The sequence below is a fragment of the Cyphellophora attinorum genome, assembly GCF_001299255.1.
Source record: "Cyphellophora attinorum strain CBS 131958 chromosome Unknown Contig15, whole genome shotgun sequence".
Lineage (NCBI taxonomy): Eukaryota > Fungi > Ascomycota > Eurotiomycetes > Chaetothyriales > Cyphellophoraceae > Cyphellophora > Cyphellophora attinorum.
This window is the reverse complement of record NW_017253243.1, coordinates 554,055-576,989: the sequence shown is the minus strand read 5'-3', so window position 1 is coordinate 576,989 and position 22,935 is coordinate 554,055. Positions and strand designations below refer to the sequence as shown.

The window sequence follows — 22,935 nt, the reverse complement described above, 5'->3', positions numbered from 1 at the left end:
TACGGACATTTGGCACTATTTGGATTGGTTGGGGTCCAATGCGGCAACCAGCCAAGCTTGTGTCTCATTGGTACGTTGGATACCTCGCAACGCAGGTCAGGATTATGGTATATCGGATCTCCATGCTCCCGGAATGCGAAGAATGATGTCGGGCGCGGAATGAAAGCGCGGCTCTGGTGGCACTCCAGATTGTCCTGTCCTCATCGTATATGAAGCGGTTGTCGGCCCCTGCAAGTCGCCTCTCGCTACTCAATTAGCTTGCGCCCAGACACAAGACAGGTGAAGCAAACTCAAGATGGCTCGCTACCACATCAAAAATGCCATGGTGGTCACGATGGACGAAAAGCTGGGAGTGCTGTACGACTGCGACGTGCTCATAGAGGAAGGCGCGATCAAGGCGGTCGGCTCAAAATTGGACGGATCTGGAGCTGAGGTGATTGATGGCAGTGATTGCATAGTCTCACCTGGCTTCGTTGACACGCATCGTCATATGTGGCAGACGCAGCTTGCTGGGCTGATGTCGGACCACACCCTGGTATGAATCCAACGAAGTTTGTGTAGGAATAGGTACTAAAGTAGATCAGCTTGAATACTTTGGCCACGTACGATCTGTATACGGAAGCTGTTATACCGCTCGCGACGCCTACCTTGGGAACTATGTAGGCGCCCTACAATGCTTAGACAACGGGACGACCTTCATCATCGACCACTCGCACATCATGAACTCAGCGAACCACTCTGACTCGGCGGTCCAAGGCCTGCTCGACTCGCATATTCGCGGTGTCTTCTGCTACGGGTTCTTCATCAACAACGTACCTGTCTGGCGAGAAGACGACACCGGCATCCAACCACCAAGCGATCCAGACTGGCGACTCGCTGACTCAAAACGCGTGAAGGACAAGTTCTTCGCGAAGAATGGCCCGTCAGAAGTCCTTCGCTTCGGCATCGCTCCATTCGAGCTGGAGGTCCAACCAATCGAGCAAGCTGTACGGGAGATAGAACATGCACGGTCGATCGAAGCTGCCACAATTACTGGTCACGCTGCTCTGGGCAAGCACGACTTTGGTGTGCAGATCGTTGAGAAGCTGAAGCAGAAGAATCTGCTCAAATCCGATATGCTTTTCAGTCACACCGCAGCGTTGACTCCGTCTGAGTATGCTGCCGTCAAGGAGTGCGACTGTGGTCTCGCGGTCACACCCGATACAGAACTACAGATGGCAATGGGCCCGCCCGGAGCCTTCAAGGCACGCTCGCACGGCGTTTCGCGGGTCGGTCTCGGTACCGATGTATCATGCTCAAACCCCCCAGACATGTTCACACAGATGCGCCTTCTGCTGCAATCAGAGCGCCAGACACGATCTCTCCTTCACGAGAATGGCCCGCCTCGAGAGGTCCCCATCAAGTGCAAAGAAGTCCTAGAGTTCGCCACGATAGGCGGTGCACGTGCTGCTGGCAGGGAGAAATACATTGGAAGCATCACGCCAGGCAAGCGAGCGGATCTGATTATCACGAGCTGCAAGTCTACGAGGATGTCGCCTGTCAGCGATCCGATTGCGGCGCTGGTGATGTACGCGAATGCGAGTGATGTTGATACTGTGATGGTGGATGGGAGGATCCTGAAGCGAGGTGGTGAGCTTGTTGGTGTGGATTGGCTGGAGACCAGAAAAGAACTGCTTGCGAGTACGAAGGCGATCAGAGAACGGGCGAAGGATGCGCCGTTTGACGCGATCATGGAGCATGTGTATGGCTGATAGAGCAAATGATGGCGAAGGCAAAGGCGAAGCAGAATGGTGAGGCAAAAATCTAGAAGCAGGACCGTTGCAAATGCATCATGATTATGAACCGTGGCTCTACTTCTCGCTGTAGCTTCCTGGCCACATACATATTTGGACCAGAGATAGACCGAAGATGGTGTCGGTGTAATATCCTACCTAACCCATGGCCACGGAGTTCCGTGGAGAGCTGGTCGCGTGCTCTGGCACGCCGTAGTCGCAACACGTTGCCTTGTCCTAAGCCTCAGGCGTTCTCCATTTCTTCCCACGTCAGTTCGACCTCCATGTCCTCTTCGTCTTCCTCGTCACCGGTCTCGAGGCGCTGCTTCTTGGTCTCTGGACCTTCGATATCGCCGTCGTCGATGCCGTAGTCGTTCTGGATGTCGTTTTCCATTGCCTCCTCGGCTTCGCGCTCTCTCTTCTGCTTCGCGATGACGGCGAACGAACCGTCTTCGTCATAGTCCTCGTACGCCTCCGGAACAGTGGCCAGCTTCATTGTCTTCTTTGTTGTCTCTGCGGTTTTGCTCTTACGTCTGCCAGTGCCGCTGCCACTGCCACTGCTTCGGCCCTTGACTTGCTCGCTGTTGTCGTTGCCAGCCTCTTCATCCTCTCTTCGACCTTCTTGACCAACTCCTGGACTCCGTCTTCTGTCTGGTTCACCTCCACATCATCATTGCCTTCTCTCTTGGCCACCTCAAAGGTCTCGTCATCCCAGACATTCGCCCCATCAGCGGCTCTCAGACCCCTCCACGGCCTATAATAGCCCGCTCCACGCGCAGGACTCTTGCCCAAGATGACCGGACCACGAGAGAACCAATCGCCCTCACCCTCAACCACCAAGACACCCTTCGCGTCTTTTGTTCCCTTACGCTTTGGGGTGAGACGGTAGTACTTGACGTTGAGCTTGTGGCCTGTCGCGACGTGGTAGTAGCCTGCCGGGTTGGACTTGTGCTGGAGACGGAATGGCCATTGTGGACCGATGAGCCACGGTACGACAGTGGTGGGAAGATCGCCTGTCGCGATGAGCAGTTCTTTGATGCGGGCTGGGATGGAGGCGGGAAAGACCCAGTTCTCTGCTGGTCCAGGTGTGGTAGTGATGGCGGAGTCGGAGGTCGGGTTGGTGGACGTCGTGTTGTCCGGAATCAGGGTGAGCTGCACCATTGTGGCTGTCTGTGGCTGTCTGTGGCTGTCTGTGCTTTCAGTGAGGTTTGCGCGGCAAGATGTGGTTGTTCTGGTTGCACGGCGCGAAGATAGTAGAAGTTGGGTTGCAGAAGGCTGAAGAATCTTGCGCAGTCCGTTTGCACCCCATTTGGTGCAATTTGTGCGCCAAGCAGTCATTTTGAGAGCAAGTTCACGCTAATGGATGTTGTCAGGTGAAGAGAAAGGAGTAGATCAAAAGCAAAACCGTTTGTCGCAAGATGGGGCAGAAGTAAGGCAAGTGAGAACTCCCTGTGACTGACACTCCAATTATGAGGCACGCTGAAGTGCGACTCATACGAGAGCAGGCAAAGAGCAGAGCAGAGCTCACAAGAAGCGAAGAAGAGCCATAAAGAAGGCTCAAGAGAGGCAAGAGAGGAAGCTGTTCGTTCTGATTTCAGCAAATCATGCTGATCTGAAGCCCTCCTGGGCTGTCCGTTTCGATAGGACGCGTAGAAACGAGGAAAAAGACAAGAATCCAGCCAAAGCCCTCCCTGGCGCTCAAATCGAGTTGTCGAAGGTCTTGACCACCTTCTCTGCGTCCAGACCCCAGATATCTGCTCCAGCCGCGTCCAGGCCGTTCCACGGCAAGTACTCCCACAGCGCAGCACCACCATTGGGCTTTGGAGCCCGCCCAATGATCACCGGAGCCGAAAGCGACGCGCCAGACACCACAATCACGCCCTTCCTGTCCTGCTCTCCCCTTCCCGCGCTGGTGTTGCTGCCCTTTCGGGTGCAGCAGAGAAACACAGCATTTAGCTGCTGTTTGGTGCGTTTGAGGAAGAAGTTGTATTGCCGGCTCGGCCGACCACGCTTGCGTTGCGATTGCATCGCGGTACGCTCGCCAACGAGCCAATTGGTGGTGTGTGGTGGTGGGAGAGGCTGTGCGAGGAGGAGCGCCTGGAGATTGGCCGGCATTGCGGTAGGGATGTCCCAGGGGTGGGTGGCGGCAGCGAGAGAGCGAGGACGAGCGCGAGTGTGAGCGCGAGCGGGACGGCGGAAAGCAGGAGGAGCGGCTGCTGGTGCTACTGCTGCTGCTGCTGGTTGTGGTGCTGGAAGAGGAGGGAGCAGAGGAACAGAAAACGGATTGGCTGGTGTTGCTGTTGCTGTTGTTGTTGTTGTGGTTGCTGCTGATCCTGGTGCTGCAGAGGCCTCCTCGTCGCCAGAATCGTTCTCCTCATCGTCGTCGTCGCCGCGCAGCACTGGGTCGATGTTCTCCTCATCGAGGAAGCTTGGGTGGCCATTCTGCATGTTCTGCGCCATTTTGATTGTGATTTCGGTCAAAGAAGGAGTCAAAATGGTGTATGCAGTCCAAAATGTGAGAATGTGCTACCGGGGAGGACTTTAGAACGCGTTTGAACACTTTGCTGTGCGCCATTTTGGCTGCCAAGACGTAGTTGCCTGGTGAACGTGTCTGGAGCAAGAGTGCAGCCATTTGGCATACAGAGACACCAGTAATAGCAACAGCAGCACTACCTGGAGCCCTCCCTGCCATCTTCTCGATTTCTGTACCAGGGAGGCCTCTATATATCTATGCTATGGTGAAAGCAGAACTGGAAACCAAATCAACTTCAGCTTATATGCTGGTAGAGGTGAGCCACGCGTGATTGCTAACAGCAAATGACAACATCACACAACCAGAAGCTCAAAGAACAACCTTGGAAGCCCTTGATGCACGGGAACACAATCAAGGAGCAGAGACGTTGCTTTTGACTTTGTTCATGATCATCCAAAGTACTTCCGAAAGATGCTACGAGTCCCGTGCGAGCCAATGGAATGCAACGCACAATTCAGTTCAAGATCATAAGTACCTGAGCCGCCTCCCAAAGTCCCCGGTCACGATCGACGCAAACAACAACCACCGCTTCAACTCTCATTTCTGCAAATATCCTGCCGAGATCTTCCACATCGGCGACCAGACCTCCACACAAGATTAGAAATAAGCAACAGTAACCAAAAAGCTTAGGGGCATTGCCAGAATAGGCAGCGGCCAGGATTCGTCCCGCCAATCGCTTCGCCACGTTTGCTCGACTCCAAACCCCTAAAGTGTATAAGTGATCATGGAATCAGCTCGCTCCCGGATTTAGCAGTCAGCATCTTATCGTGTTCGGCATGCAGCACTGATTTGAGTGTCTGGGGGTCAGCGCTCAGCAAGATCACGTATTGGACAGACTCCGACTGGCTGTGCTAGAAAGATTAGTTGCTAAGTAAGCACTTCTCGGATGTGAGTCTGGGGATCCATGTCGTTGCCGAACTTGATACCTTTCCACGCCTCCACCTTCAGCCAGAAGTGGTAGATTGCGGTGCCTCTACCGAACTCCATTGGGCTCAACGTGGGACGCAGCACCAGCGTCGATGCTTCATCCGACTAAGCCTCGCTCGCAGACTGCTTAGACTTGCCTACTGCTGATGCTCTCTCGGCCACTGGATGGGGCTATCCTTACGCCCAACAGCGCCAGGCACGCACCACAGTATGGGCTGAGATGTGTATAAGAGCTAAGATTCCCGACCGTACTCTGATGTTGCTTCTTCATACAACACTCTCTAAACACAACTTTCAACGAACTTTTCCTTACCTGTTTATTTCCTATCGTCGTTCACTTCTTATCATATCAATTCCATTACTTAGTCCAGTCCAGCTTTTGCCATAATCACGTTCCCTCACACTCATCAAGCATATTCTAATCATCCCAAGCCGATCAAACACAATCAAAATGAAGTCAGTCGTCGCTCTCGCATCCCTCCTGCCCCTGCTCGCCTCCGCAGCACCCACACCACAAGGCACGGTCGCAGTCCCAGCGTTCACCAAGGGTCAAATCATTGGCATCACACAGCAACTCAACCGCGAAGATACCGCCAACACTGTCGACGGCAAGATCTTGGGAACAACAGTCCAGAGACTGGCAATGCCATCGTGGAAGCAGCTGTGACTCTTCCCGGCCCAGCCGGCCAAACCGGCCCATGGTGTGCAGGTTTCTCCGATGACAAGGCCCAAAACGTCGTCAAGTCGATCAATAACAAGCTCGACGGTATCTTCAACTCAGAACGCACGGCTTCGTACGGTGATGTCCCTGTGGTCATCGCCAGCTACTGGTGCGCCGCCACGCGTCTCGAGGTCGAGCAGTTCGTCGCCAAGATCGGTCCCTTTGCTCCCAAGCCTGACACTGGCGCGGCTCCAGCCATCAGCAATCCAGCCGCTAGCGCAACCACCACTACTACCACTACCGCATCGGCAGCTACAGCCACAGCCACCGCCTCCCTCCTCCCCAAAGGCACCAAGCTCACCATCACCCAACAGCTCGACCGTCAAGACACCGCCAACACAGTCGATGGCCTAATCCTTGGCACTACCCCCACCAACCCCGGTAATGTCGCTGTCGAGGCCGCCGTGAACGAAGTCGGACCCTGGTGCGCCGGCTTCAGTGACGCCAAAGCGCAGAACGTGGTCAAGAGCATCAACGAGAAGAAGGACGGCATCTTCAACTCTGTCCGGCCCGCTAGCTATGGCAACACCCCTGTCCCGATTGGCTCCTACTGGTGTGCGAACACCCGTCTCGAGGTCGAGCAGTTCGTTGCTAAGGTTGGTCCATTTGCACCGAAGCCTGCTGCTGGTGCCGACACAGGCGCTGTTGCATCGCCGGTCGGAAGTGCTCCTGCTGCTGGCATTACTTCTCCTCCTGTTCTGGGTGCAGGTAAAGTTTCTGCGCCGGTGACTGTTACTGTCACTGTCACTGCGCCTGCTTCTTGCGATCAGCAGCAGGGTCCTTGGAGCAAGCAGGGTGGCTGGAAGGGTCAGCAAAATGGTGGAAACCTCATGGACATGCTCGCTGGTGGCAGCAACTAGGTCCACAGGGCAGCAAGGAGAGCTTCGAACACATCATAGCGACGGCGTCTTGATTATTGGCAGTATTGCCACGGTATAGATTTGCATTGAGCGGAACATTTGTTGCATCGTTGGATCTGGCTGGTCTTGGGTCTTTGGTTTGAAAAGTAAAACTTCATTGGCTTAGCTTAGCATAAGCAGATGGAAAGACACTCATTTGATCATCATACTCACGACTTTGGCCTATGAAACTGTGCTGCATCCTCTGGGCGGGCTTCAGACTCGTACCGGAGTCGTGCTCACCGTTTCCCGTTAGTCTAGGTCGTACTCATGTACTAGCTGATCTGCCATCATTAATCCCGCCAAGTACGCAACAGTCTGTGGATGGGCTCTATACATCGTGTCAGCATCAAACTTTCATCGGAGATCGATGGTACTCACGGCGGAATCACCGGTAGCACACTTAAATCAGCCACTCTGAGTCGTTGCACTTCCCACACCCTAAATTTGTTGTCCACACAGCTATCTTCTCCGTTCTGGCCCATGCGGACTGTCCCACACATATGCCATGTGCTCTTCGTGTTCTGACGCCAGTATTCCAGTAGCTCCTCGTCAGAACGTCCAGCCGGCCACCTGATTCGACCAGTCGTATCTTTGCTATATGTCGGTCGCTCTAACACGTCCATCAAGTACTTGGAGGCCTCTATGGCAACTCTCCGATCATATGGATGCGAGAAGATCTTAGGGTTGAAGAGCAATGGTATGCTAGGATCGCTCGACTGAAGCGTTACTTCGCCTCGCGACTGTGTGGCAACCAGCACGATCGTATACGCCTGTGAAGGTGGCAGCTTGTCCGGCACGTGGTAGTGTCCAAAGTTCGGTCCATTGAGGATGATCTCGAATGGAGGTATCCCAGGCTGCCGCAGATACTCACCATCCGATGTCTGGGCTAACTGTTTGGCTTCCTCGGATTCATCGATAGCATCGAGTCGTTGCAGGACCAGTCCGATGACACCGCTGATCTCCGCGAGTGGCCCTGTTCGGTCTTTCTTCCACTGGCTCAATGCTTCGGCTTGGGCGGCCTTCGAGCGGTAGAAGTCCGTGCGTATTGATCGCAGACTCGCTGGTGACCTGGCGAGTACCCAAGGGGCATTGCAGTGATCGTGGAGATGCTGCCCGATGTGATTATTCTCGCGTACTGGAGGTATGCCAAACTTCGAGAGCTGACCAGCTGGGCCGATTCCGGAATGCATAAGGAGCTTCGGCGTATCTAGAGTTCCGCAGCACAAGATCACTTCTTTCGAGGCTCGATGTATGGTTCCACCAGCAGTTACAACACCAACTGCAACCAATTCTTCGAAGAAGACTCTGGTCACATGCGTGTCTTTGAGGATAGTGAGGTTTGGAAGCTCGGATGTATCCGAAAGCATGTCAGCGGCCGTCGACCGTCGGCCATCGTGAATGCTATTCCAGCAGACCGACAGACCAATAGTGTCACCATCGTTAGAGTCCGGATTGACCCGCAGTCCATCGACTTCTCGCCATGCATCGAGTTCAGGGAGAAGACTGTCTTCAAATTTATGAGGAAAGCCAACTTTGATACCTCCAGCGACCTTGCCCAGGTCTTCGGGCTTGGGCTGCAGGTATTGACCATATTCAGATGGTATGTCCGCAAGTCTAGTCGACTCCACACGCATGTACCTCTTCTGGGCGTTGGCCCAGCTCCACTGCCGATTCCCAGTCCGTGCCGCGATTTCGTCATGCCACTCCTTTGGCGGAATCGTCCACATGGAGAAGTTGACCGCAGAGGATCCTCCCAGTCCGCGACCACGTGTGTATGGGATCACTTGTGCGTTCAGATTCTCTTGTGGCACGGTCTCATAGTTGATGACCGAAGACCGGGCGTGCTCGCTCAGGAAATAGAATGATCGCTCGCCAGCCACTCGGCCGAGTTCGTCGCTGCCATCGGAACTCCCAGCCTCGAGTAGAAGGACTGTTGGGCGACTGGCGGCCTTGGCGAGGGTAGAGGCAAGTGTCGCGCCGGATGGGCCTGCGCCCACCACGATGAAGTCAAACGCGTCCAAGGTCATAATCAATGATTTCGATCTACTAGAACGCAGACAGCCGCCACCCCGAGCACACAAGGCTTGTCCATGGTCACTCACATATATATGTACCTGCCACAAAGAGGCGCATCATGGTTACAGCCGCAACTTCCGTATCAGTTAGAGTCGTTTGCGCTTACCCAGAGCTTCTACTTCAGCTATGGCGACAGTGACGTTCTGGCCAGCCTTTTGCCTGATCAGAGCAAGCCGACAGGGAAACGGTCGCAATCGAGATTGGCGACATGAATTATTGATGATAAATGCAGCAATGATAATATGTTGTGCCTATGTCCCGACGTGGGTGACAGTGGAGTGATAGCAAGGAAAAAGAGGCGAGGCCTTTGCCGCGTCATTTGGAACTTCTATTCGGATAAATGCGTGTCAACCGGCGACACCTAGAGCCTATCCATTCATCAATGAGCATGTCCGTTCACGCTGCCATTCATATAGCATGCTCATCCTCCGCATCGTATATCAGGGTGAGCGTCGTCGGAATCGGACTTTCGCGACTCTGCTCATCCAAATACACACGCATGTTCACGCCAGCGACATGATGCATTAAGGTACTGAAATTGCCCTGCCTGCCAGTTGCCCTCCTCAGGTTCCTTAGTCTGAAAACTTCTTTTAGTGTACTCACCAGAGCCGGAGCAACCAGTCTCGCCCCAAAGCAGAAATGGAGGCCGTGGCCTAACAGAATGTAGCTGCTGATTGGGCGATGCGGATCCAGCAGCTCGGGCCTAGGGAACGCAGCAGGATCCATCGCAGCGCGACTCGTAGCAATAAGTACAGTCTGGTCTGCCTTAATCCTTATGGATCCACGCTGGCCATCCTGCAAAACCACATCTCGAGTGGCAACGCGTGGCAGACCGGGGACAACGCCTGCATGCCGCATGCCTTCGTATACGAAACCAAGCAGTTCCCGCTGAGCGTCTTTGTCGTGGTCGGGCCGGTGCGAGAGCTCGATGATACGGGCTTTGTATTTCTCGTAGCCAGGCGACAGGTACAAGTCGATTAGGAGAGAGGCCTGCTGGGTGAGATTGCCAGCCACAGGGGCCGCCATTCCAATGCAGTCGCCCACGAGATCACCATATGGGAGGCCGGAAGCCGCAAGAGATTTGTAAAGTCGATCAGCGTCAGGACCGACTTCGTACGCGGTGCCTTTCTCAACGAAGTCAGTGAAGGTCTCCTTCAACCCGCCGGTCTGCGTGCTTAGGTGTGCATGTAGGATGCCACGCAGAAGTGGTGCGACTTTCATGCTTGCCTCGCGCAGCTTCCATTCATTTTGCGGCAGAATGTTGAAGGACTGATACATGAATAAGACCAGATACAGGTCGAAGAGTTCGGCTCGTGTAATGAGGCCTCTGGGATTCTTGCTGGTCTTGAGAGGGATAGCAAATCGCTCGGCGAGCCAAAGGATCGGCGTTACATTGCAGACATCGCGTACGATGTTGATGGAGCGTCTTGAACCGGCGTAGGCTAGTGAGCTGGTTTCGATGAGCGACCGAACAGTCGATCTGAAGAAGGATGAGACATTTGCTTCGAAGTCTTGCTCGAAGAAGACCTTATGCAGTATGGCGGAGCGCTCATCGTGTCGATGAGCGTTGTCCCACCCGATCATGAAGTCGTGATTGTCCGTACAGTTGCGAATAGCAGCTTGGTACATGACGCGGAAGGTGTCCCGATCAGAGAAGACCTGCTTGCAACCGTCGTGGGTGTGGATGCCAATGATCTTGGTGGCATTGGTTGCTGGTCGTTCTGTGTCGTACTTGTCCAGGGCGCCGTTTCCTTGGACTATGCCTTGTGCTGCCGCTGGAGTGTAGAACGGGAGGAGTGCATACAAAGATGTGCCTGTGAACTCTCCAGGAAGACCGGCGAAGAGCAGCGTGGGCAGAACGCCGCCGTAGCTACCAGCTGCGACGCTTGAGCCAAGTTTGGACATACCCCAGTTGGTGAGAGTGCTGCTGTTCATGTCGTGCGACAAGAAGCGGTCTCCGCGAACCAGAGATACTGCATCGTCCAGAATGCCACGGCCGGTTGTCTGTCCTGGGCACACTCCACTACCGGGCATTGGTTGCTTTGTACACTCGGCCTGCAAGCCCGGATACAACTCGAGATTGTCGATGTGGCCATACAACAACTCAGCCGCACGAGCGGTCTCCTCATCCTCACACCACGACATAAAGTTCTCATAAGGCTTCAGATTGAGGTACTTGCGGAATCTGACACGAAATGTGAGCGGCGTTGAACACTGTACTGCAAGGTTATGGACTTACTCATTCATGCTGCAGACGTTGAAAACATTCCTTGCTTGAAGCTGGCCCATGATGTCCACAACTTTGAGACTGGCTGGTGTCCCGTGAGCACCGAAAGCGTGTGCTGTTCGGATAAGGATTAGCAAGAGCCACAGTAACAGGGACAAAAGGTGATCCCCTAGCCAGGGTCATATCGCCAAGGTGTTTGTTGCAACACTTATGATAACTTACCTGGTTCTTCAATACAATCTTTGATGATTTTGCCAAGATCCGTGTCACTGAATCTGCCATCAGGGCCCCGCTTGAGACCACCAAAAGTCCATTCTTTGCGAGGCATCGAGAAGAGACGACCACCTTCCTGGTGCATGAGCTTCTTGAATAGATCTGGTGTCATGTCATCCAACGACTTCAAGTCAGGTATATTCTTCCTGATGATTTCTTCCATCCAGGTAGCATCTGCGGAGCTCAGAGCTGCGTGCCAGTGGTACAGTACAGCAAACTCAACGGACACGACATTGCCGGCGCCGCGTTCGACGCGGTCACCTCTCAGCTTGATTTCGCCTCCAAGGTCGAGAGACCACTCAGAGTTCGCCCGAGGGGTGTTTAGGATGGCGGCCACATAGTCTTTGAGGACCACAGAAGCGAAGAAGCCGACATTGATGTTGCGAGCCAGCTGGAAAATATCCTCGTCCTGTTCCCGTTGCTTCTCCGGCGACAACTCGTCCCAGTCTCCGTACTTACCATCTTCATTGACAGACCACAGAGAATAAGCGATTTCATTGTGGTTGCGTGAGAACATGATGAGTACTGCTATTACACCAGGCGGCATTAGCATGATCCGCTCCGATGCGATTGCATCAGGATGTATAAGACCATTCTGATGAGTGCGAATGTGCTTCTGCTGGTCAATAGTGTTGCCGTATAGCGTACTCAGGTCAACGTAGCTCGATGTTTCGTTGATCCACTGTTTATCGCGTGATGTCTGGAAGCATTCGTGGATGACCACTGTGGCGAAAGAGAAGAAGAGCCGGTTGAGTCCTGAAGGATGTGGCCGAAATGCACCCTTCCGCTTCAGAAGCTTTTCGAATACCAATTCTGGATCTGGCAGATTAGGACCCTTCGCTTTGACTGGTGGCACACTCCGACAGTACGGGCTACCAGCTTTACCCATCTCAGGATCCCAGTGATTGTTGTTGCCACCATCATGACGACGATAGCGGTTCTCGGGGCCGGCCAGAGCCGCTGGAGGATGAGGTAGATCGCGCCACAGCATCTTGATGAAGCCTCCAGAAACCTTCGAGCTCAATCCGCTGTTGCGAGGCAGAGACTGTAGCATGGAAACACCATGTTCGAGTAGCCATTTCTTATCGTCCAGTGGCTCCCCAGCAGCAATTGTGTTGAACGCCTGGACCATAGTCCTGGTGTTCTTGCCACCGAGATGGATCAGGTCGTGGAATATGGAGGATTTCGCATCAGACTGAACGGCATCAGCTCTTCCATCCGGAGCCGACGGCGCTGCCTTCGCTACCATATTCCATATCGTAGCCAGTGGCGACCCTTTGGCGCTCGACCACGCAGTGACGACGATCAAGCTTGCCACCAGGACGAGTCCCGTCAATATGAATGACATAATTGCGACAGTAATTTGTTCGTGTACTGGACGTCGCTAGGGAAGACGTTGATGCATTTTGTGCTCTGCATTTTCTCAGCAGCTAGCTCATCCGATCGAGCTTGATCTCCTTGAGAGCAGTGTCGCAGGACAGGTCCGCGCGTTGCACATGTCTCGTGTGGCATTACTGTTATCGGACCATTGATTCGTGCAGGTGCACTGCATGGCTCCATGATGGTTGCACCAACCAGCAATGCAGAGTCCCTTTTCGGCGGAGTTGTGAATGCCTTCAATGAAGCCGTCACCCGATGGAGAGTTTGACACTTCTTCTTGATGTCAAATGGAGGACCGATGGAGCTTGAGTGAAGGGATGATCTCCGTAAGAGGAGGGGTTCGTGCTCGGCAATCTGCCGGCAGCTCGCTACCGCCTTCATCATCCTGGCTCCGGATCGTGACGCCCCGCTTTGTGTTGAGATACATCAAATTTTCCGAGTCATTGATCGAAGTCTCTAGTCCTCAATTATTGGACGGTGAGTTGCTTGACTATGCATCGCACTCGACAAGCCTTATACAGCGACATGCTGTTGGACTTACGCGAGCGGAATGATCGCGCTCAGGCCGATTCGTTGGATTCATTGGATCTTGGCCTCTTAGATCTGCCATTGACAGCTGCATCCTTGCAGCACGAAGCTGGAGCCACCGAAGTGGACTGCGTACCTTCGAGCTCGGATCAGCAGTTTGCTCCCGAATGAGCCACGTAACATCGAGTCATGATGCTGAAGCGGTGTAACTAATCCTGCTAGGTGATGCCGAGTTTGCCATAATTCCTGCCGTTGTGAACTTGGGCGAATCGAAACTGCCGAGCCCAAGAATTACTCAAAGATCACATCATTGGAAGGATCTCATGTCTTGATTTCCCTATGTCTCAGCACACTTGTGCAGTGGAAGGACTCCGTTGTGAGGCACTTCGAGGACGATCTTATTGAGCATAATTCTGCCAAAATCGCCCAACCTCGGGTATCTGCTATGAGCGACGATGTTTCCAAGTATGCTATCATGTCTCAACTTGGCAGCGATACTGCTTTCGCCCTACGGAAATCCATCGATGACATCTTAGCCAACGACGCAAGCCCTCCGGCTTTCATGAGTCGATCGCAATCTCTGATAGCAGCGAGTCGGGCTCAGAGTGAGCCTCGCGGCGTTACGACTGGGGAGGCTTTGGTGAATGCTTCAACGGCTTTGAGGCCTTCTGCCGCCCCCATGAAACCCGCACCATCGACTTGGAGCAGGAGCTCGTATCCAGGCAGTGCAAATCGCATGGAAACCGACCGCGGGGTAAAGCAGCTCGAGAATGTGTCCGGTAGAGCCGATGTTTTGTCACTGAGCTCTGCTAGCCCTGGAAATGGCGTCAGTTCGACGGAAGCGTCACATGATGGAGACGGTGCGATCACTGACGCGCTTGAAAGCACTACGACGGGGTGGTCAAGAAGAGGTTATCCATTGCAACAGCACCAGGGCGACACGAAAATTGCTGAGAACGGTATGAAGAAAGCACATCAGCCAGACGTCTCTCCACGATCGATGTTTCTGCAGCACGGCCAAGACTTAGCCACGCGACAGCAAAGACAGGAATTGACGGACGAGGGACAGCACTTGGCAGGTTTAACACAAGCAGGCCACAGCCACACAAGTCCAACAACTCAAGAGAGAAGATTATCACGGTCAACTTATTCACTGCAAAACTCGTTGATAAACGACACCGCCGAAAGATATGAGCCAAACATGGAAGCCGCACAGCAGGCCAGACAGCGCTCGATAAAGGGCGATCAGGAGTCCTCTGAGTACACGCGCCGGTCGCATCATGGCTATCCGCTGCAATCTCCGGCCAGCATCCTACACTTGCGTGGACCACCAACGCCCCCAGATTCGTCTGACGAGAACAGGAGTGAAGATTCGCTAGATGAGCCATCGACCCTTAAACTTGAGCATGAACCACCAGCCCGAGCTACGCCTCCTGGAAACAGGAGCAGGTTCAGTAAACGTACATATCCTATGCAACATCTTCCTTCTCACGCTAATTTGAGGTCGCCACCAACACCTGACCAGCAAGCGCCTTACCCGAGAAGTATTCCGGACGGAAGAGCAAGGGGCAAGTCCTTGATACGAGGGACATATCCTTTGCAGCATCTGCCTTCGCTGATGAACATGAGGCACAACGCATACAGTACCGGAAGCGCGGCTGGACGGAATCAAGGCGATTTTTCTGAGGAAGACAATAGTATTCTCGCGGGTAAGCATTTCAGCTTTGCTTCGAAACTTGAGTCCAAAACAGCCGCTGTACCGCCGCCATCACCTCAAAGCCAGACCGAAACAAACACCAGTCACAATGACGTCCCAGCGCCCCCGTCAAGTCAGCAATGGCGCCGAGGCGTCTACCCACTGCAAGGCGCAGATTCCTTCCCGTCTACAAAAGGCATCACTCTTCCGCCGACTCAGCAGAATCTTCCCTGGCATCAACCCAACCTCAAACAGACCACGAAACACCCTCCAGCAGTCCAGCGCCAATACATCTTCCAAAACACCTGCGCGCTGTTCGTGACGCCACCAGTACGAGTCCGATATCGGCAGCTGGACACAAGAGCCGCACCATCGTCGTCTGTCTTGACGGCACAGGTGATAAGTTCGACAGCGACAACAGCAATATCGTGCAGCTTGTCTCAGCCCTTAAGAAGGATGATCCCGATCAGGTCAGCTACTACCAAGCTGGAATTGGCACGTACAATCAAGCCGGCGGGCTGTCTTCAGGCTTTTCTTCTGCGCTAGACATGGCGGTCGGATCCGACCTGGGCTTACACGTCAGGGATGCCTATCAGTTCTTGATGCATTCCTACAAAGAAGGCGACAAGATTTGCATCTTTGGCTTCAGTCGTGGAGCATACACAGCACGTTGTGTGGCAGGTATGGTGCACAAAGTCGGCTTGCTGCCGCCGCGCAATTACCAACAGATTCCGTTCGCGTACGAGTTCTACGCCGATAGTAGCGAGAACGGCTGGACACAGAGCCGTCTTTTCAAGCAGACCTTCAGCATCGATGTCAGCGTGTACTTCCTAGGGGCCTTCGACAGCGTCGGTAGCATCGGATTCATCCCGAGGCAGCTGCCACTCAGCACCACACCCACGAACAAATCTAGGTACTTCCGACATGCGATGGCCTTAGATGAGCGAAGGGCGAAATTCAAGGTCTGCCGTTATGAGACTGCCAAAGACTTGGACCACAAAGACCACATCGACAAGGATGCGGACGACGCTGACGACAAAGGTGCAAGCGATCAGCCGTGGAATCCATCTCAAACTCCTTACGGTCCCGACTACCACCCCAATGTCACTTCCGATGAATACAATGCGCTCACAGAGCCCTCCGCAGTATTCGACACAGACGTCAAAGAAGTTTGGTTTGCAGGCTGCCATGCGGACGTTGGTGGAGGCGCTGTGCTAAACTCTGAGAGACACAAGCTCTCACAAATCCCTCTGAGGTGGATGATCAGACAGTGCTTCGAGTGCGACACTGGCATCAAGTTCAAGACGCGACATCTCGCGGAGTTCGGTTTGGATGTGCACACACTGTGGCCGACATATCGCAACCTTGAGGTGCCAAGTTTGCATGGACCGCCTCCAAGCTTCCTCGAGAAGTGGAAGGAGTTACCGAGTCGTGAAGTGAGGAAAGGTAAGTTGGTGTCGCTTGGGCATGACAAACAGCACGCCCTGGCGAAGAAGGCGCACGAGGAGAGTCAGGACCGGCATGAGCACCTTCTGCACCTGAAGTCGACGGAAGATGACGATTGGACGCCAGAGCAGGTGGAGGATTACTACGACTCGCTCGCGCCGCTGAACGATCAGCTGGTTGACGCTCCAAACTGGTGGATTCTAGAGCTGTGGCCTGTGGAAGTGAAGATTCCCAAGGGTAATGGTGAGGTCGAGCGGAGGACGATGGCGAATTGGGGTCGGTATAGGGGTGTAGGTGACCGAGCGCCGTTGCTGCATTGGACTGTCAAGCAAAGGATGTCGAGTCGGCCTGACTACACGGTGAGAGTTCGGACCGCGAAGAACTGTCGGTGGAAAGTTGTTGTGTAACCCCGCCTACGGTAATTGATGTGCTCGCTTACGAGGTCCATCATTCAGAAAGATAGACCGCCGTTAGAAAAGCCCATATCGTGCAGATACGCACCGAGTACTTGCAATTTGGAATCCAGCGATTCTAGCCTTCTGGTAAAGTCCATGGCTGGTGGACTCCTGGCGGCTGCTTGGTTCTGCAGGAGCTGTGCGACTGCGCTCAGATGGGCATGATCCTCAAGAGTAAAATACATTCCGAAGGTTCCCTGCGTGGACATGGCACGTGCAATGTAGAGAGTGATGGCAGTCGTGAAGAGATAAGTGGAATGTTGGTAGCTGTACGTCACTACTCGACGTCAGTCGAAGGGCCGAGGCTGGGAAGCAGGAAGCTGGCAGGAACTTACAAAGAGCACCTTGATCGGACAGCCATCGTACGAGAATCGAGGCTTGGCGAGCAGCATTCAGAGATTGGGTGTACATTTTGAGCAATTGTGCTGTAAGCGCCATTCCCGACTCATCGATTCGGTTGTTTGCATATTGTTCTCCGTGCTTAGTTGCATGTTTGTACCACTCGTTGAATAAGGAGACAAGTGCTGGCCGCAGCATAACAAGTATGGACTACACAATTAGCCGATGCCCTCACGGCCGGGGTCTGGGTTGAGCTCACCTGGTAGTAGATCAGGTACAGGTGGGCATTGAACCGGTTGAGATTTGTCATGACGTTGTTCCAGTCCTGTCCAATCTTCATTGCAGGAGAAAGCTCACTCTCCCAGGAAGCGAAGCTGTCTATGAATTCAGCAATCTTGTCCAGGTGCTGAGATGTGAGAGGCTCTCCGAGTTCATGACGTAAGAGGCAGATATGGGACTGTGGATTGATTGCAGTTCCAGCATATCCGTACAAGGAGGAGTAGCCCTGCCCTCTTATGCGCATCAATTCCAGGTGCTGATTGGCTTCATCGGCGTCAAAGAACTCGAGGAGCATATCGCCACTATGAGATATCGACGAGGCATAAGAAACACTGATTTCGTCATCTAGAATGCCCCACGGTCGGCCGGTATCTGTGGTTGTCAACAAGTCCTGGAAATAGACCGTCCAGAATAGTCTCCTTTGGTGTTCCATATCTGCTTCGGAGAGAGCAGAGCGCTCTGAAGGGTATTCTTGAGGATCTCGATGCATGCTCAATGCCAGAGCTGCTCGCAAACCAGCCCCCACGTACATGTAGGCAGTGTTTCGGCGATTCGTTGCAAGCGCAAACAGAGACAGTAAACACAGCGTTGCAATGTACTGCATGTCTGGTGTTTCCGCAACTTGGGGCAGGAGTGCAACTGATTGATTGTAGTAGGTGGTTCCTGGCACAGAGTCTTCTGAAGCAGCAAGATCGCCACCCTGGTACAACTCACCCAACGCTATTACTGCGAGCCAGTAACACAGCCAGTTGTGGTCTTTGCTTTGCGGGGAACTAGGATCCTGATGCATCTTGTAGACCTTGTCACGTAATTCTTTACGTCGGAAGTAGTGCTGCTCATGGCCAATCGTAGATTCAAGTATTTGGATTAAGCGGGTGCTGTGGTTGTATGGAGGCAACTTGATTGTCACCGGTCTAGCATTCGCAGTTCGCGAAGCTGGCTCCAGTGCTACTGTATCGATGGAGATTTCTAAGGCCGGTTCCGAGACTTGCTGGTTGACAGAGTCCAAGGTGGTCCACGACGGATCAAACCAGGCCTCGGTACTTCTGCTCACCTCGTCCTTGAGATAATCGACCCATTGGGTAAAGTGGTCGACGAAGCCCTGACATGATGGATCGCCTCTGTAGCTCGGACGAGCACCACGCGGATCATTGCTAGATCGAGTTGAGGCGAAGTCTTTTTCATTCCGACGGTATTGTCCAGGACTAGAGAAGGAGGGCGTTCTTGGCGTTGGACTTTGCTCAAAGGGAGGATCTGGCACGATGGGTTGTGGTAATAGCGGAACTGATGTACTCGATACTGTGCGCGACTTCTTCGGCGTTGCAAATGTACATAACTGCGCGGACATGATGCAGTTTCGACACGGGACCCCTGCATCTTAGTTGGCACAGAGCTGTGTTGGTAACAGAAGCAGCATACCTCCCAGGCATTTGATTCGTTTGTTGTGACATCTCTGACATCTCAAATTGTCGTCAATGTTGGGCAAAAGCGCTCGAGTAGTGCTGACTTACGCTTGCTTCCTACGTGGCGTGGTGTAGATGGCCGCACGCGCTTCAGCCATGGCACCGTATCCGGACACTTCTGCTCACCATATTTCGAGCAACGACATCATTAGCACGCGTCGATTGCGCAGCATATATGCCTGTAGCGATCTGTTGATTCCGGCCTCCAGGAAAGCATGTGACGTCGTGTGCATGTTCACGAAAGATGAGGAGAGATAGCTGGAAGTTGACGACGACCGACAAACGTCACGTGACATTAGACTTGGCCTCAGGGCAGGGGCGACCGAGGGGTCGAGACCTCCACATGGCTTAATTCATTCTCATCTACTTAGGTGCTACGCGTCAATGGGAATTTTTGCTTTCGGTCGCGACGGATTGCTCGATGCCTAATTGCATTCAGGCAGGCTCCAAGATCGCGCAGCATCTCTGCTACCCAAGCTTTTTCGAAAATCCCAAAACGCCCACGCTATGCGAGCTACTAAGTAGCGATGCAAAGCCCATCTATACAGCATACTCTGCGATTACGCTTTTAGGCTCGACGTACTTGCCCAAAGGCTTGTACTCGATGTCGTACCCAAAGGCAACCGGACCTCCATATTCGAGGCCCCGCGGTGTTTCTGTCCAGCGTGGCGAACATGTGATCCCCAGCACTGTTACCAGGAGACCATAGCGGAACTCGGGCACTCCCAGAGCCAGGCCAGTCTGGCTGTCGATGACCGAGATCAGATCCGGAACAGTAGCAATGTACTTCTCGCCGCCATCTTCGGCGATATGCTTCGCATAGATGTTCTCGTTCTTGAACGGGATCATCAGCGTGCCACCCTCAGCCACCGCTGGAGTATCGTGCTGGCTCTCCTCCTCTTCTTGGAGCGTCTGTTTGATGCAAATTTCGCCATAAGAATGGCCCTTGAACAGCCGCCTCTCAACCCCAACGATCTTTCCTCGGAACAAGATCCTCGCGGTCGATGGGCCGCCAACAGCTTCAATGATTTGTTCAGCGACCGTATGAGTCTTGTTCTCCTGCTGAGCTCTGGCGACGCATCTACCGACTCTCCAGGCTAGCGACAACGTGTTGAGTACACCGAAGTTGCGAACGTGGTGCGTTGATGTCGGCTTTGCAGCCATACCGACTCTGGAGCCCATTTCTGAGCAGGAAGCACGAAGTGCGCGATCTACAATCTCATCGTCCGGATACTTCGTCATGATGATGGTCTTCCCGTCACCAGAAGCAATCGCGCACGGTGTCAATTGTCCAGGCGCGTGAACAGCAAGGGTGGTCTGCCAGTACGTTGGATATGCGCGTCCCATCCAGTCGCCGTCAATGACCGGTCGATCGAAGGCTGCAGAAGTCCCGAGCAGCAGTGGTTCCAGACCGTTGGCACCACCAATTTCGAGACCCATGACTGCGTCGAAAGATTCGTGTCCCAGCAGCTCCATCAAATCTGCGAATGCTTGGTTGCACTCACCAGAATTTAGTCTTTCAATCGACACAGCAGGCGAGCCCATCATGCCACCCCAGTATATCAGATCTTTCTCACCTAGCGACGAGCTGTCGATGATCCGAACAGTATGGCCGGCGCGCAACTGGTCCCTCAATTTCAGATATTCCGCCTTGGGCGAGCCTCCGCCCGCGCAGCCCAAAATGTAGCACCCATCTCGGAGCCATGCTAGATCTGTTTGAGAAACCAGCCATTCTGGGTTTCCTTGCTTGTTCTTGACTATGAGCGGTCGATACGAGTCGAAGTCGACACGCGTTGTCTCTGCAACTGAATCTGAGGCATCATTCTTTGCCATCTCCAGGCTTAGGATCTCCGTTTCCTCCTCGTCAAGACTCTTCTGTGACCTGGAGACAAAATCGATGGACAAGTCTCCGACCGCCTTAACGATAATGCGGATTTGACCAGTCACGTAAGGGATCGGTAGACTGTCGACTTCCACGATTCTCACAGTCCTGGCATCTGCACCTGCAGTAACCGCTTTCTCAATTGCTTCCGCCTTTGCATTTTCGATCAGATCTGCCAAAGTCTTGTCTCCAGTCTCGCAGATGGCATCAACGGTGCCGCAAACCCGGGAGATTCCTGCTCCAACAGCATTGGCTACCGAGTGGAACCTGGGAACGATGACTTCTGAGACTCCATCGAGTTCTGACGGGCAGATGATTGAGCCTCCGCCAACCAGAATGACCGGCAACGGAGCGGGAGTAAGCTTCAATCTGTCGATGACTCTCTCTAGCATCTTCTTCATCCTCTGCCGGGCTCCTGTAACCATCTCACTACTGATGTCGCTGACTTTGGATCGATCGCCTATATCGAGTCCGCTGGCTACCGCTATATCCGTAGCCGTCAGTACGTCGCCGCCGAAAATTTTTGCTTTGGATGTCAGCAGGTAGCCAACGGAATCAGGACCGACGCTGTACTCGGTGCCGTTTTGTCTGATCAGCGATCCGCCACCTAGTCCTATCGACTCAATATGTGGCATCGGGAAGTTGATAGTGACATCAGCGACCGTGACATAGGCAGATGCAACCCGAGGAAACCCAGATGGCAGCAAGACTCCGCAGTCCGTTGTAGTGCTCCAACGTCGACCACGATAGTTGATTGACGACTTTCTGTTTCTTGTCCAGCCAATCCGAGATAGGCAGCACCTCTCATGGAGTTGGTGGGTCCAGACGAGAACGTCTTGATCGGGAGCTCCGCCGCAGCTGCTGCATCGATGACAGTGCCATCGTTCTGTGAGATGAACAACGAGCAGTCAAGTCCAAGACGCTTCATCGCTTGGCGGAAGCCTTTTATAGTGCGTCGGGCGAACTTCAGTATTGAGGCATTTAAAATTGAAGCATTCTCGCGCTCAAGAAGTCCAATATTCGAGACATCAGATGAGCAGACTATGTCGACATCTGGACCCAAACGCTTTTGCATGATGTCTCGAACGCGCTTTTCCTGGTGGAAGTGTCGATCGATGGGGGAGAAGACACCAGATATGACCACTGCCTTCAAGCCCAGCTTTTCGATCTCATCACACTGGCGTAGGATCTGCTCCTCTTGGATCGGGGCTTCCTGCGCGCCGTCGATGTGCAGACCCCCGTCAACGTATCCATGGTAGCCGTTCAGCAGCTTTGCTAACGATGGTGGGAAGTCCGAGAATGGTGGAATGTCCTTGGTAAAGCTCTTTGAAAGTCGGATCACGGCAACCTTGGCCAGTCGACGACTATCATGCTCCACGACGGCGTTGAGGAAGTGAGTGGTGCCGATGATGAGGCACGAAACTTCCTCTGCGCAGTTCGTCTGTGCGAGAACGCTCCCAACAGCAGCCTCGATACCATCGGTGACATTGGGACTTGTCGTTGGTGCTTTGTGCGAAGCCAGTACTCCCCGGTGTGGTTGATGTGCTTCACTCAGGTCAAGGACGACCGCGTCGGTGTTAGTGCCGCCGACATCGACGCCGATTCTCAATCTGCGAGGCGGCGCAAGTGAGCCCATTGTGTCAGTTAGTCGTTAGGCCTTGTTGCTCGACCTGGAATTACAGTCTGCTGGAATCTCCAATATATGTACGGCCGGCTCTCATAACTCATGCCTTCATGCTGTTGGCTTGAACCGACTCCAATTGCATGACCCTGCGACGGTAATTAACGCCGACGGTAAGTGTGTTCCCGCCACGACCCCAGATACCTATCAGCCCCACAAGATCTGGCCCTCAGACAAGCTTTCGGCGAAGTTGTCGTTGGTCGATGAATTCGCACGTTCTGATTGGCTGCATTCACCGAGATAGGCAAGTATAGATAGGGCATCTCCTTGGTGGGCATGAGTTTGCCCACGCCATGCAGCCTATCCTCAATTCCCGGCCGATCTCTGGTAAACCATGCATGGGAGAGACCCATCA

At 53.6% G+C, this 22,935-nt stretch overlaps 9 protein-coding genes across 9 annotated transcripts; 3 read left to right on the top strand and 6 right to left on the bottom strand.

Moving 5' to 3' along the window:
• Positions 1 to 295: 295 nt before the first annotated feature.
• Positions 296 to 1,751, top strand: AB675_5181 (5'-deoxyadenosine deaminase; the record flags this gene model as incomplete). The annotated part of the gene is made up of 2 exons (XM_018145372.1): positions 296 to 535; positions 585 to 1,751. 2 exons carry the CDS (start codon positions 296 to 298, stop codon positions 1,749 to 1,751), a joined length of 1,407 nt encoding a protein of 468 aa, XP_017999252.1.
• A 265-nt stretch (positions 1,752 to 2,016) lies between these two features.
• Positions 2,017 to 2,933, bottom strand: AB675_5180 (uncharacterized protein; the record flags this gene model as incomplete). Its single annotated transcript, XM_018145371.1, has 2 exons — positions 2,017 to 2,353; positions 2,404 to 2,933. 2 exons carry the CDS (start codon positions 2,931 to 2,933, stop codon positions 2,017 to 2,019), a joined length of 867 nt encoding a protein of 288 aa, XP_017999299.1.
• A 537-nt stretch (positions 2,934 to 3,470) lies between these two features.
• On the bottom strand, positions 3,471 to 4,232 carry AB675_5179 (uncharacterized protein; the record flags this gene model as incomplete). The annotated part of the gene is made up of 1 exon (XM_018145369.1): positions 3,471 to 4,232. One exon carries the CDS (start codon positions 4,230 to 4,232, stop codon positions 3,471 to 3,473), a length of 762 nt encoding a protein of 253 aa, XP_017999368.1.
• A 1,451-nt stretch (positions 4,233 to 5,683) lies between these two features.
• Positions 5,684 to 6,813, top strand: AB675_5178 (uncharacterized protein; the record flags this gene model as incomplete). The annotated part of the gene is made up of 2 exons (XM_018145368.1): positions 5,684 to 5,833; positions 5,869 to 6,813. The coding sequence occupies 2 exons, from the start codon at positions 5,684 to 5,686 to the stop codon at positions 6,811 to 6,813; spliced, it is 1,095 nt and encodes a 364-aa protein (XP_017999327.1).
• Positions 6,814 to 7,104: 291 nt separating this feature from the next.
• AB675_5177 (Alcohol dehydrogenase [acceptor]) lies at positions 7,105 to 8,882 on the bottom strand (the record flags this gene model as incomplete). Its single annotated transcript, XM_018145367.1, has 2 exons — positions 7,105 to 7,183; positions 7,234 to 8,882. 2 exons carry the CDS (start codon positions 8,880 to 8,882, stop codon positions 7,105 to 7,107), a joined length of 1,728 nt encoding a protein of 575 aa, XP_017999408.1.
• Positions 8,883 to 9,339: 457 nt separating this feature from the next.
• Positions 9,340 to 12,779, bottom strand: AB675_5176 (Psi-producing oxygenase A; the record flags this gene model as incomplete). Its single annotated transcript, XM_018145366.1, has 3 exons — positions 9,340 to 11,116; positions 11,171 to 11,273; positions 11,381 to 12,779. 3 exons carry the CDS (start codon positions 12,777 to 12,779, stop codon positions 9,340 to 9,342), a joined length of 3,279 nt encoding a protein of 1,092 aa, XP_017999395.1.
• A 1,035-nt stretch (positions 12,780 to 13,814) lies between these two features.
• On the top strand, positions 13,815 to 16,888 carry AB675_5175 (uncharacterized protein; the record flags this gene model as incomplete). The annotated part of the gene is made up of 2 exons (XM_018145365.1): positions 13,815 to 15,349; positions 15,400 to 16,888. 2 exons carry the CDS (start codon positions 13,815 to 13,817, stop codon positions 16,886 to 16,888), a joined length of 3,024 nt encoding a protein of 1,007 aa, XP_017999172.1.
• A 44-nt stretch (positions 16,889 to 16,932) lies between these two features.
• Positions 16,933 to 18,902, bottom strand: AB675_5174 (putative transcriptional regulatory protein; the record flags this gene model as incomplete). The annotated part of the gene is made up of 3 exons (XM_018145364.1): positions 16,933 to 17,213; positions 17,272 to 17,485; positions 17,535 to 18,902. The coding sequence occupies 3 exons, from the start codon at positions 18,900 to 18,902 to the stop codon at positions 16,933 to 16,935; spliced, it is 1,863 nt and encodes a 620-aa protein (XP_017999448.1).
• A 655-nt stretch (positions 18,903 to 19,557) lies between these two features.
• AB675_5173 (uncharacterized protein) lies at positions 19,558 to 22,535 on the bottom strand (the record flags this gene model as incomplete). Its single annotated transcript, XM_018145363.1, has 2 exons — positions 19,558 to 21,512; positions 21,701 to 22,535. The coding sequence occupies 2 exons, from the start codon at positions 22,533 to 22,535 to the stop codon at positions 19,558 to 19,560; spliced, it is 2,790 nt and encodes a 929-aa protein (XP_017999248.1).
• Between the last annotated feature and the right edge of the window lie 400 nt (positions 22,536 to 22,935).